This window comes from Myotis brandtii, unplaced genomic scaffold (assembly GCF_000412655.1).
Source record: "Myotis brandtii unplaced genomic scaffold, ASM41265v1 scaffold48, whole genome shotgun sequence".
Taxonomy (NCBI): domain Eukaryota; kingdom Metazoa; phylum Chordata; class Mammalia; order Chiroptera; family Vespertilionidae; genus Myotis; species Myotis brandtii.
In genome coordinates, this window is record NW_005368341.1 from 4,869,301 (window position 1) to 4,884,049 (window position 14,749).

At 38.1% G+C, this 14,749-nt stretch overlaps 1 protein-coding gene across 10 annotated transcripts in view; it reads right to left on the bottom strand.

Annotated features, from left to right (window-relative positions):
- Nucleotides 1-14,749, bottom strand: part of PPP1R9A (protein phosphatase 1, regulatory subunit 9A) — a 236,164-nt gene that overhangs the window by 37,843 nt on the left and 183,572 nt on the right. For all 10 annotated transcript variants that reach the window (XM_005876062.2, XM_005876061.2, XM_005876066.2 and 7 more), the window contains 4 exons: nucleotides 8,834-8,887; nucleotides 5,723-5,952; nucleotides 4,161-4,257; nucleotides 3,879-4,050 (listed from right to left, as the gene is read on the bottom strand). In XM_005876062.2, coding sequence (XP_005876124.1) covers nucleotides 3,879-4,050; nucleotides 4,161-4,257; nucleotides 5,723-5,952; nucleotides 8,834-8,887 — 553 coding nt within the window. The remainder of the gene's footprint in view (nucleotides 1-3,878; nucleotides 4,051-4,160; nucleotides 4,258-5,722; nucleotides 5,953-8,833; nucleotides 8,888-14,749) is intronic.

Here is a 14,749-nt window from a genome sequence, read left to right on the forward strand (position 1 = left end):
GGGGGGGTTGGGGGATGGGGAGGCAATGGGGCGATAAGGACACATATGTAATAACCTTAATCAATAAAGAAAAAAAATTAAAAATTAAAAAAGAGAAGTTCCTTTGCATGTATTTCTTCAGGAGTATCTTGACTACTCTGGGCCAAGTATTGTTCCATATATGTTTTAGAAACAACTTGTCAAGTTCTAAAATAATAATAATAATAAAGGCCCCGTTTAAATTCTAATCAAAACTGTGTGGAATATATAGAACAATTTGGCATAATGGAATTTTTTATAATTTCCTACCTCTTCTGATTTATACAGGTCTTCTTGAATGTCTTTCCATAGGTCTTGAGGTTATTTTATTGAATTCATACTGCCTACCATATCTTTTCTGTTGCTATTATAATTGGTATCTTGTAAAAAAAAAATCAGAGATGCTTGGTCTACAATGATAACACATGACCCAGCTCCTATTTTGCCTCAATATCATTAATGGGTCACAATGCTTACAGAATTAAGTATAAACTCTTTTTCAGGCATTGAAAGTCTACAGTTACTCCGAGAATACCTTATGACACAGCATTAACATAAGGTACCACCTTTAACATAAAGTCTACAAATCAGGAAAATATTATTCCGTTTTTATTCATTTTTCTCTTTTCTTCACACTCCCTCTCATTTCTTAAAATGTATCTTATCTGTCTTATATCAAACCCTTTCTTATCTTCCTCACCCTTGGTCCCAGCCATCCTACAAATCATATATCTTGTTGCACACTTAACAGGCCCAAACACTGTTCTTTCTACCTTGTAGCCACCCTTCCTCTTACAAGTCAGTGTGCCACCAGGCGTCCAGCGTTCAAAGTAACCTTTTAAAGGTGTGGTTCTTCTGACCCCTCACGATAGAATAATCATAATCTGCCTTCATATAGTTTCCACTATATGAAGTATCAGTCCTTGTCTTTGAGTATCTCTATGGAATATGCATACTTTTTCTTTAACAAACAGCCTTTAAAATACTTGAAGCTGAAAACAGTATTAGCATAAAGATCCTGGAATATTTAGAAACTGAGGAAGAGCTGCTGTTCAGGTGACTTTTCTAGGGAGTCTAATCCAACTAAGGCTCTAACCGTTTCTCCTACCAAGATCTCTCTACATGCCTGTTCTCTGTGTTTAGTCTAATGCTGACCTAACTAGCTGGGAAGCCACGGGCATATCTGGTCACTTCAGGGCACTTGGATACAATGTCGAGAACTCTCTCAACCAGAGTCATCTGTGGACGTGAAACACGGCAGCAGGGAAAAATTATTTTCCACATCCTGGAACAGGTGTAAAATTATATTTGTCCAGTACATGGCCACACACTAGAAGGGATTTAGGGTTTGTTATGGCTCTTGATGAAAAATAATTGCTATATTTGCTTTATATATTATAAGAAAAAATCATTCAAGTATATTGAGCAATATATGTTCTATCAAAAATTTAATGAGATATTTGAGTGGCTTAGTTTGTAGAGAACCATACAAATGATGTTCAGATATAACTTTAATGGGGTAAACTTGTTCATGGCTGGAAAAATAGTTTTGTCAATAATTCAATATTGAGAGCCACATAATGAATCCATCGCAGCTGGGGAGCTCTGTCCTAGAAGAACATGCGTGCATTCGAAGAAATGGCTGCTTATCTGCTCTTCTTCCCTCTGTCCTTTCTGACTCCTTCACTCTCCCCTTCCTTTCTCCTTTCACTATTTCATCCTAACATCGTTTTCATTGACCTATAATTGATAATCCTTTTGCTTCAATGAGCCGCCTGGAGGCCTGAAAATATGCTAATCAACTCATCCTATCAGTAAAACATCCAGTGCTTAGAAAGCAAATCATAGCTGGACAGTCCCCAGGAGGCAGAGCACTGAGTCTGAGGGGCAGGAGCTGGGGAACTGACTGCAGCCACTGGACCCCTCCTGTTGCAAAAATGTGTTTGTTGGAGGAGGATCCTTAAATGCAGAATGGCCTGTGTTTGGTCCACATTTCACTTCCTTTTCTAAACCTCTAGGACTTCAGCGTTCCCTAGCAACAGAAGCAAAGGATCAATTTAGGAAAGTGCTTTCCAGAGCATTCCTATCTAGTTCCTGACCAAGCCATTTAGTTTGAAATTCAAGGAGATTTATCACTGACTGTCCTCAGCAGCGACACTGGAAGAGCAGCTCTTGATATGTACACTACTAACATCGGAGATGACAGATTCCACCTCTGCTGCACAAGCAGAGATGAGCTTCAGCAAGAATCAGTAGTCCCTGCATCTCACTGTGAACTGACACTGTTGCTAGGGAAACTGATAATTATGTGGCAAAATGGAGGGTGTAGAAGGGAAGAAGGGTTCAGAAGAAATGTGAGGTTTTGCTCTAAATCAGGATGTTAATAGTACAGTTTGTTGATCTTCTGCAGTCATATAATTTAATAAATACCATTAATTATATGTTTGACAAGATACAGATTTCTGAACTGAGAGAAAGGAACAGAAGTGAATCGGAGTCTGGAGAGCTGCTGGTCACAGGTTATACCTTGTTCACGCCATACCGGGACACGTGTTTATTATAAGTGCAACTGCTTTTAGGAATTACAATATTCCAAAACATGAAAACGTGTTGATTTTTGACATTTTGTTATAGAAATCAATCTTACATAGTCACAGACATAAACATTGTAATTCTCTAAAAGCTCTAAAGAATTGCCTTCTTTCACTTCACTGACTAAGTCATACAGCCTCACAATACTCTTTAGGTGGGGAAGAAGGAAGTGTTACTATTTATATATAATAGACAGTAAAACTCACCCCACTGAGTTGAATGACCTTAAGGAAGTCACATGGCTCTTCAGTGAATGGTAATGCTGGAGCTCAATACTCACATTTAAGCTGCCCAGGAGGCATTATATACAGATTATATCTTATTAAGGGAAAACCCAGAAAAAGATATAAGCTCAGTGAATGGACTCAAGTCTCTAGCTACCACTTCAGTTTTAAATGAAGATTTCCAATATGTTTCATTTTTAATGGCTAAGAGTTTAGTTCTACAAGTTAACGTTACTGCGGGTTCAATCCCTGCCTATGATCGTCGGCTCTCTCATGACATTGCTGCTATATATTCTCTTATTCCCCTTCCCCTCCAGGGACTACTGGGGAGCTATTTTAACCAAAAATTTTATATCCCCCTGTGTATTTATAAGTATAAATTCTTACACATTTTTTAATCTGTAAATATACTATAGATATTAAGACATTCCTTCACATTCATACACACACAATTTATGTATAGGTGTGTATGTGAGTGAGAAAATCAGTGATTTATTTATGGTTGGTGTGTGAAAGAAGACAACCATTTATATAGAAAATGTTTCCAGTATTTTGGTCCCATTATTTGGTCTTAAACAGAATAAAAGAATGAGAATTAGATATAGGACAGCAAGAGAAAAGCAAAAAACTTGCGTAGAACATCTTAACTCAATGAATTCCAAGAGCTGGAAGTAGTTATAAAAAAGATCTTTACTCTAGTGATTTAAAAATTTCAAACCTTACTCATTAATAGATAAGTAGTGTAGCTCACTCTAAATGAACTATCACTTTAAGGCAATTTATTAAGTCTATCAATGTTATGATGGTTTTAAAATAATATTTGGGCTTGCATAAGTTGGAATTTTGTTTCTTAACATTAAAGCATTTACTTTTGATAAGACAAGTGAGTGCTAAATGATAAGTTCCTATTTTGATAAACCTTTTCTTCTTTCCCATGGTAGAAAGGCGTTTTCAACATTTAAATCCCCGGATAAGAAAAAGAATGTAAAGCCAGATTTTACAGTCATTAAAAACAATGTTTGTCTAAACAAGGGTTAGACAAACCTTGACTCAGGCCATCTGGACAAGACATCTGCTTGACATCCACGTTCTCCATGGTGTCTCCCTTAGAGACTTCTCCAAGAGATGTTCTTCTCTCAAAGATGTTGTTGTTGTTGTTAACTTGAGTCCCATTTTGCTTCAGCAGCCTGAACACCTCAACCTCCAAATCTCTAATCTGAGAGAAAAAAGAAAAAAAATCCATTTCTAAAACTCGAACCCAGCACTCCTCTCCAAGTACTAGGCAAAACTATCTTATTATTTTCATGGCTTTGGCACATCACTCACCCTCACTTGCAGGCCTTGAACTTCCACAACATGAGCCTTTTCCAAATCTTCTATTTTCTTTCTTTCTGCTTCCTGTCTCTTGATGAAATCAAGTTCTCTGAAGAAGAAAATAACAGCTCTGATTGCATCAAACACTCAAGAAATGAGGAAACATGTGAATGTTGTTATTGGAATCAATAAACTACACAGTGGGATAAATAACTGGACAGCTATTTACATAAATAAAATTCAATCATAGTTAGAGAAAACATATATAGCAATGAAAGCAAGTAAAACATTTTAATGTAGCACAAAGTAAAGAAAAATGCCTTGATTCTGCTTACTATGATTTTCATTTGCAGCTCCTGATTCTAGAGCACCCATACATTTTTAGAGCTAATAAACCAATGATCCACCTTGAGTAATTTAGTGGAAATAATTACATGTCAGGTGGTGTCACTATTAGCCTTTTTAAAAATTACATTTATAGAGTAATATATCTAGCAAACTGGTGGAACTGAATGGTCAAAGAAAATTATAATAAGATAGATTCCTATGAATGACCGTGGAAAAGGGCTGGTGGGTCATAAAAACAGAGGGAGAGTTGTCATTTATTACCCTGAGGATAACAGGGGGAGAAGGAGAATTATCTTCATTTTGAGAGCCTGGACTATAATATGCAAATTTATCAAAACTTACAAAATTATTTTATGACAGAGTTAAGAAAAGTTAAAATAGCGATGTGCTGAATTCACTGTTACAAAGAGCAATTCCCCCCTTTTAACCAATAAACGTTTTACAGCATTTTCTTTTAAATATTGAAAACATTATTTCCATGATAGGAAGTAACTGAGATATGGTGAATCTGACATATAGCAGTATGCTTCGCTTCTGAGGCTTGGCATGGAAGGCCAGAAGAGGGCCTGGCATTCCTTTTTGATTGTTCTAGCGAGCTAGCAGTAACTGATGAGAAAGTCCAGTACGAATCTCCCCCGTCAGTCTCCCTGAAATTTCGCCGAGATCCAACAGATGGAAGCAAAGCAGCATCAGCTGCTGAATTCAAGAGCCGATTGTGGTGCTGGTCTCTGACTGCAGGGAAGTGGCAGGGCAGGGGGTCTTGCTCGTCAATATTTATACCCTCTGTAGTGGGAAAATCCTGCAGTTACTGAGTCTGAGAACGGAGGCGGAAACAGACTCAGCAAGGCCCCAATTGCTGCTCTGCATGCACTGCGGCCAAGAGCCCTGCCCGACTTCAGCGAGGCTTCCTGCTTCTGAATTACAGGGATGTTTCAAGAAGAACAGAGATTTCAAATGTTTTAACAGTAACTAGCAATGATTAACGATCAAAGAAACAACTTCATGGTGTCACTGGCTGCCAAAAAAATGATAAAACAAAGTATAATCTCCTAAAAAAAAAGATAAAACTGTTTTCCAAAACTTAACATATATATTTGCTTTAACTATGCTTCTTCGAGGGATAAGTCTGAGGTCATCTTTTCTATCCCACTAGAGATGATAAGATTACTGGAGACAAACCTTTTTTATATGCATACAAGTATTTTTTAGTCGTTAGAAGTGCTTACTTTTGTTGAAAATCCTTGATCAATTTCTTTGCCTTGTTGTATTTCTTTTCCAAGGCCTGATACTGGCTTTGAGTCTCTTTGAGGTGTTCGTTGACTGTGTGGCATAGTGTTTGAGCCTCGATCCAGTAGCTCTCCAACTTCAACATTCTTTCTTTATTCTCTTCTATATTCTGTTGGAGTTGAGTTTTTTCTAGTTCCCACCTCACTTTCTCATTTTCTGCTGCCTGCAGCTGGATAAAAAAAAAAAATGTCAAGACAAAGATAATCTGGGTACATCTGTACCAAAAATCCCCCACATTTTAATAGCATGGTTTTGATTAAATTCAACTGTTAGATATACTCAATCACCAAACACCTTGAGATGAGAAGCGAAAGCATTATTTTCATTATTTTACAGATTATAAAATTGAAGCCTTGAAAAGTGAAATGCTTTGTCCAAGGCCGCACAACTGATAAATGACAAAACATGGGGTTGACTCCAATTCCCATTATCTTTCCATCACTGAATGTGGTGTGAAATTCAGTGAGCAGTAAAAAATGTTTTAGAGTTTATCTAATTCTAGTCAATGAATTTCAGCAGGTTTTCCTTTAGATATATATATTTTTAAGTATAATATGTTAAAATTTAAATGAAAAGGAGAAAGTGACAGAAGCACAGTGTGGCCTATTGGTTGGCGGGGAGGGGGGCTTTGGAGTGGTTTATATTTGAACCCAGCTGTCACTATTAGCCTTTAAAAAATTAATTTTTTTCAATTGCAGTTTAGAGATTTTTTTTAAAAAATGTATAATATGTAAAAAAGGGAGAGAGGAGAGACAGCTGGAAAGAAGAAAGGGGCAGAAGCACAGTGTGGCCTGTCAGTTGGCAGGAAGGGGGCGCTCTGGAGTCATTACATTTAGATTTGAATCCTAGCCAGGCCACCACCAGCCTTTTTTCCCATTTTATTTATTTGTTGTAATTAATTATTTTTTTTCAGTTACAGTTTACATTCAATATTATTCTGTTTTAGTTTCAGAAGTACAGCAAAGTGGTTAGTAGTGCTTTACAAGTGCTCCCCTCCCCCATGCTTCAGGCAGCCACCTGGCCCCCAGGCACAGCCATCACAATGCCTTTAAATCTTGGGCAAATAACTTAAGTTCTCTAACTAGCGCATGCTTGGAACAGCTTCTTGCGCATAATAATAATCTGATAAATTTAGTTATTTTTATTTTGCTTTTATCCCTTTTGTTGATATTATTACATCCTTTATTTCAATTGACATGAACACAGTTTTTAGCTCATTATTTTGCTGGCAGTGTTCAGAGCTTTATAAACCCCAATCTGCAGGAAAGTATAAAAGATGATGTAAGTAAAAATATAAATAATTGTTGAATTAATTTAAATCCCTCCAGTGGAACAGAAAGGCAGCTTCTTATTTCCGCTTCCGGGGACTGTTAGGAATAGATAATAGTAGTCCCACCCCCTCATTTCTACAGAAACTAAGGGTGATCCTTTAGGTGAGGGGTCCAAGGTCATTTATTCACAATAACTATCTGACCTTTAAACAAGGGTTTCATCTATTTCACACACCTCGTTTAAAGTTCAAAAGCATGCAGAATCATTATATAAACTATTTTCAAATTCCAAGACATCCCAAAATCATACAGTATTCAGCAAATTTAAAAATGTTATATATATATATTTTAAACTAAATATATTGGCAAAACAGATTACAAAGTAAAAAGTAGCAAAAATAACATTTCAAAATTAGGCATTGTTTTATCAACAGAGACATTAAGAGTCATAATAAAGTAAGCTAATCTATGGATATTATATGCCAATATAATAATGAGAAAAATAAAACACTAATTTATTGGATTTTCTAAATTCAATGTTTATAGTCTAAAACATAAGCTTTGTTAAAGCACTTACAATCACAGGGGAATCTTTTCCCTAATTGTAACCGACAATTAAAAAAACACTTCTATTCTTCCATTCTGTGCCAAGAAACAATAGCAGCTTAAAACAGGACTGGGATTTTACTGCATCTTTTATTAAGCAATGTTTTGCACTCAAGTTGTTTATTTACTAACCATCACTAATTTAAAAATTATTATTCACAGAGCTTGGCTGATACCATGAATGATGTATAGGCATGTTTTGACTAAAGAGCTACAGAGTTATTAGCTGGGAATACCATTTAAGCAAAATAGCCTTGCTAATTAATCTCCATTTAAAACACATGGAAAAACCAAAACAAGCATTCAATGTGAACAGAAAAACAGATTGTTAGTGGTAGAGGAGGAATTATGTCTTAATTTTAAAAATACCATAAATACAATAAAGAATATTGTTTTTAAAATAATTCAAAAGATATTTTTAAATCTCTGAAACTACATATTTGATGAAACTAGACACAATTCTAGGAATGTACAAGTACCTTATAACTTACCAATTTAAAAAATGCCCTTTTGAGTCTTATAAACTAAAAAATACATAAAACCTTCCATCATGACCTGTTTTTCCCCACAAATTTAAATAATGTGAACTAAAGGACTGAAAATTTCCAGAAGCATCTGGCACCTACAAGCAACTATTCATATATTAAATTTCATGATATTTATTAGAAATTGAAATTTTTTTCTCTACAAAATTAATGTGCTATGTTAAAATACATTGTTCCTGAGGAATAAATGAAAAATAAATGATTAAACCTATCTAAAATAAACCTACTTAAAATTTAAAAAATAATAAAATAAAAAGAAAGAGATACAGTCTAATAACTTGTGCATAAGGAATTAGTGGTCAAAATGTAATTGAGATTCATGAACCATTAAAAATATTTACTTTTTGGGGAAAGCTCTGAGGAAACTACATATGTGTAAATATGTAAATATGTATTTTTAAAATATTGTGCAATTTTCACTAAGGGGGTACGGTGGTGCTCACACCCCCGTGGTGCAACTCTCACTGCCAGATTCATCCATGCATCTAACAGTGGACATGAATCTGTGACATTTGTATTCTTTCAATGGTACGGGAACAAATCCTTTAGTCCCAGGGCTGAATTTATTCATAGCATCCGAAGTTTAAAAAGTAGAATTCAAACTCCATGTATTGACTGGTGCGCTTACCTTGGTCTTCAATTTTTGAATCTCTGCTTCTGTAACTGCATGTTTGATTTGCAGCTGAAAATGGAAAAGAAAGAAATATCGGAACTAAGAAAGTCTATCTATATTTTTCAGGTCTCAGCAACTAGAAGAATATATTGTTGCACAGCAGAAGGCCTAGAAAAGTGCTGCAAGGCAGCAGGTTGTAAATTAAAATGCCCAGTGCGGAAAAATGACTTACTAGGTGCAAACTAATTATACGCAGGGCCTATGGCCCACACTCCCTAACAGAGGAGTAAGTTACGATTTAATTGATCAGGGACCAAAGAGAAGAAAACACATTTGCTTGCTCCCTTTGCAGCTCTTCTTTAGGATTTGAATACCACGCAACTGTTTCCTTGCAGTCCCGGTACTGAAAAGCCTAAGCAGGAAAGTCAGCCAGTGGCTGTATGAAGATGCTATCCCAAACCTGGAGGACAGGTGGCGCTGTGGCACCACGAGTCACTAGGCTGAGCAGCTCTTTTGCTGCAAAGGGGGAGCCGAGGATGATGCAGTTCCACAGCGGAATCGGTGTTTATTTTTTAATTGCAGGAAAGGTACAGATCTAGATTTCTGTCCTCCAAAACATCTACTTCTGTTGAAAACCAGGGCTTAAAAAGCTTCCGTTACAGTGTATTAGCACGAGAGCCCCTCTATTTACACATTTGTTTTGCTTCTCCTCCCCGCCCTCCACCCCCACTTTTTTTTCTTTTCTCTGTGAAGGAAGAAAACAACATACTCATTTCCTCCAGGGATAAATACACCAACATTTACGAAAAACAATATGTGGGGTGACAATCTCCTCTCTCAGATCCTTGGGGCCAAATGCGTTTGGAATTCAGAATTCTTCCAATTTCAGAAAGGTAGAAAGAAGCATTTTTCCCTAAGTCGCTATTACCCACAGCAGGTTCTGTGGAGGCGCTCTGTAATCAAACCCACGAATATTTTTGCGTAAGACTATTTCCACTAAGTGAGGGAAAGAGAAATTGTAAATAATATCCTGTCAGCTTGAGTCATGTTTACCCCCAAATGAGTTTGCCCCAGAAGTATTTTAGAAATCTGTTTTCAGACCATATTGGATTTGGGATTGAACAAAAGGGGCTGGAAACTTCTAATATTACTGTAATCAAGTAAGCCTAAGGTTTTCTTATCAGAAAGCCTGATGGAAGGACAGAAACGCGAACCTTTGGAGATGACGACGCCTCAGCAACCTCAGCTCTCTCTTTAGTTTGTAACCTGCGTTTTCTTGATTTTTACCTGGCCACTACGGGCATATGGGCAGAATGAAGAGGGAAAGAAGTCAGAATCAGGCACAGGTTGACTTGATATCCGTAAACGCCAATGAATAAAAGCTCAGACCCTGGGCGCCCCCGCGCTCCTAGCAGAGGGCTCCCTCCTGGGCGCTCTCGGGCCTCCTGCTCGGTTGAAAGCCCTGGGGTCTGCACTGCTGCAGCGCTCACTGCTCTCCGCCCCGTCCTCCGTCCTGAGGGGTGACCTTGACAGCTGTTCACATCCGGTTCTGCCCCACGCACATCACTTATCTTCCTCTCCCGCTCGGGGACCTGGCGGCTCCTGCGGTCTCGCCGCGTGGCTCTTGCGCTTTTCACCCTCACTGGTTCCCAGGGGCCTCTGCACGCTCCCCGGGAAGAAACACCTGGGACCCGACAATGCCAGGCAACCCAGCCTCACACGCCCGAGTGCCCAAGTGCCACTCCAACTGTGGGCCCTCGGATGAACACAGCCCTGCAGAATGCCCATCCTTATGCTTCTGCACTCACGTGAGATGGAAAACTAGGCTCCTGGCCAGACACCGACCCGGCCCAATGCTCACAGTGAATTGCTGTGAAAACCAGGATTTGGAGCCTTGATCTTCTGGTGCCTGACCCAGCGCCATTTCATTAGAGATTAATTCAACAGGCATTTATTAAAGAGCTGTTATGTGCAAGGTGACGTGAAAATAACTCTTTCTCCTTCTAATAAATACCACGGTTTAATCTACCCTACCATTATGAATAAACTAAAAATGGCAAAAGTGCTTAGATGTTAAACATGATACATTAATTATACGTAAACATAAATATATTCATGCACGCACACATACACACACATATGGCTATAAGGAATTGTTTCCCATGGAGACCTTGCACTTCAGGGTGCACACACTTGGGCACCCAGCAAATCCATGTGTCTAACTGGAGTATGTGCAATTATTATTGACAAGATCGAGGCCTTGCTCTTTCTACCATGTGCCAAGTGTGAAGAGTGCAGCAGGTCCTCAATGTCCATTTCACTGTGGACGGTTGTTTCACTATAATATTGATGAGCTACCGAACTTAACTCATTTTTATCAATTAGTCACAGTTCTAAGAACCTACCTACGACGTTAAATGAGGACCTACTGTAGTTAAGTTACATTAACTGAATTCACCTCAGGCCTACCATGTAATGATGTTGGAAAGTTATTTAACCTCTCTTACCTTCATTTCCCCCATCTGTAAAATGAAGTTCCTCATAGGTCTGACCCTTCCTTATTGGGTCAGTTGTTAACAATTAATCAGTCCTCTATAAAGGTAGCCAAGATTAAGAAAGAGTGAACAGAAGAGGTCAAATATGATTACCTCAATGCCACTTGTCAGTAAAAAGTGTTAATGCTGTAAAATGTCACACCTGAAATAAAACAGACACCTCTGCTTCTAGCTGAAGAGTGGCAAGAAGTGAGAAGGGCAGATCTTACAATGAGCGCTGCCACTATGGGCGAGTGCCAGGTTTTATGTTCTCACTGGTAATCCCTGTAGGACAGTGGTTCTCAACCTTGGCTGCACATTAGAATCACCTGGGAATCTTTTTAAAATCCTGATTTCTGGGCCTCATCCTCCGGAAATTCTGTTTCTTTGTTACTAATGTTGTGGCCCCACCCCATAACAAAGAAACAGAAATTCCAGAGGATGAGGCCCGGAAATCAGGATTAAAAAAAAAATTCCCAGGTGATTCTAATGTGCAGCCAAGGGTGAGAACCACTGCTGTAGAAGAACTGGGCACACTGCACGCAACGTGTCCAGACTTTGGATTTTCTCTGCTCAATTACGGTGGCCTCTAGCAAGCTGCTTCTCTGGGCCCCAGCCTCCCATTTGAAAATTGAGGGGCTGGATGGGAAGAACTCCAAGGCCCTTGAAAGTACTACAGGTGTGACATTTATGAAATGGAGAGCCCGGAGATGGTTGTCATGGTTGCAGAGTCTAGAAGTTCCTGTCCAAAACCAGCATTTTCATTCCTATGAATGTACATGACAGATTAACCCACTGATGTGTGGGATAAACTTAGGACAACAGGCAAGCTGGTCTTCAGTTACCCCACCCCTCCTACCTCACCAAAATGGGTGACAGAAGAGGGCTGAACTCATTAGCAGAACCCTGATGAAAGCTTCGAGTGTTCCAAAATGCAGCCAAGTGCTTTAGATACAAGAAAGCAGAATGAAGTAATTATTCAGAAGATGGACAAAAGTTTTGGTGCAAAGTATTCTTAGTACTGACAGGCCTAAAATTATAGCTATGCGATTATTTTAATCCTGTATGGACATTAAAAGAATTTCTACAAATTTATCACTATTAATAAGAAAAGCATAAAAAATAAACTAATTGAACTCTTTTATTTTATAGAGAAAGAAAGTGTGTTTTAGAAGCGTAAGTTGCAGAGCTAACAAGTATCAAAGCCAGGTTTTATAAATTTCAGTCCATGTTTTTTTTCCACCGGGAACCTTTATCTTTTTTATCATTTCCTTCAGCATTGCCCATGAGACTGAGGGAAGCAAGACAGGCACTATTAATCACATTGTTCAGATGGGGAAGGGGGCTCAGAAGTTACATGGCTTCTTCCAGTCCCCAGATGCGTGGTGGAGTGGAAATTATCCCAGGTCTGATGCCCCCGACTGTGTTCCCCGACTGTGCACCTAATCTGAACCAGTTCTGGGATACATTTTTTCATTTAAACCTCACAAAAACCCGGCAGCATATGTCATGGTTGTCACCTCCAGATGAGAACGCATTTCTCTGACTGGAAACCATGGGTTACTCTGCTGGCCTCTGAGTATCCTGACACCGACTACCAAGTGCTGCTCAAGCATCTGCATGCCAGGTTGGCATCAGACTTCTACTTTACATCATGTAATGTCAGCCTAAAACAATGAAGCTTGTCCTACTACATTTCAGGAAATAAAAATATTAAACCCAGCTAATGATTCTTTCTGTCATGATAATTAGACTGTCCCATTCTCAGTATGGCAAAGTCATGAAAACTATACCCTCCACAAGTACTTAAACATTAAGATGAATTCTGAGAAATAAAAGATCTAGAACTTAGGAATTAATTAGGAAATTCTGGTATAGAGTGACCAAGAGGTGAAACTGAGTAAAACTATTTGTTGTACGTATTTTATTAAGTTAATTGAAAACATAAGTTTTAAAAAATGTGACAATTAAGTTTTAACAACAATCTTGTCTTAGAAACCAAGTCTGTATCAAAAACTTCTATATGGAACATTCAAATGATAATGCTTTGTTCTTAATATTAAAAATTGTAGAAATAGAGAATACTTTTTAAAAACTTGAAGATAATCCCTAGCAAAAATCAATAAACATAAAAAATGTAAAACATAAAACAAGATGAGCTCAATTAGACCTTGAATAATTAAACAACAAATTTGTAACAATTTAAATTGCTAGATTTTCTTAGATAGTATTTTTAAATTTTACAATAAAGATAGAAACCCACACCTGAAACCTATATGATCATGTCAACCAATGTCACCCCAATAAAATTAAAAAGTAAATAAAAATTAAAAATAAAATTTACAATAAAACAAAGTGCTGCAATTAGATTTATGCTAAAAGTAGTGTGTTTATCCAGGAACTATAAACAAAAGTAGCACATTATTAACATCAGATAAATAATACTGAAAAATTTTTAAGTCAGCCCTGGCAGGTGGCTCAGTTGATTAGAGTGTCATCCTGTATACCAAATGGTTGCAAATTCGATTTCTGGTCATGGCACATAACCTACGTTGTGGGTTCAATCTCTGGTTGGGGTGCAACTGATCGATGTATCTCTAACACATTGATGTTTCTAACTCTGTCTCTCCCTTCCTCTCTCTCTAAAATCAATAAAAACATATCCTTGGGTGAGGATTAAAAAAGTCTTTTAAGTCATATTTTATGTGCTTTCAACATAACATTGAAACAGATAACACAATACATTATAATGAGGTGTAATTTTACTAAATGGCTCTGTAAGTTAAATGGAAAAAATTAATAAGGATATGGAAGGTATAAAACACATATCACTTTTATCACAAATACCCATATTAATCCTATCTAATAATAGACAAAGATGGTAATTGTCCATACCTTCACTATGCCTCCCATTGGCTAATCAGCACCATATGCAAATTAACCGCCAACAAAGATGGCGGCTAATTTGAATACTGCAGGCAGGGCGGGACAGCGAGAACTGCCAGCGTGCTGCCATCCAGGGCTGGCCGGCCGCCCCGGGACCCCATTGGCGGGTCCCCGGCGGCAAGGCAGGCCTGCTCCAGAAGCCACAGAAGCCGCCTGATATGGGAGTAACTCTATCAGTAAGCACTCTGAAAGTCAGTGGCATAAATGCACCAATTAAAAGACAAATTATGAGGGTGAATCAAAAACAAAACCCGCTTTAAATATAAAGACACATATAGATTAAAAGTAAATGAATTAAGCTGCAGCCTGTTTTACTCAGTGGATAGAGCATTAGCCCGTGGACTGAAGGGTCCCAGGTTCGATTCCAGTCAAGGGCATGTACCTCAGTTGCTGGCTTGATCCCCAGTCCCTATCAAAGCATGTGCAGGAGGCAACCAATCAATGTGTCTCT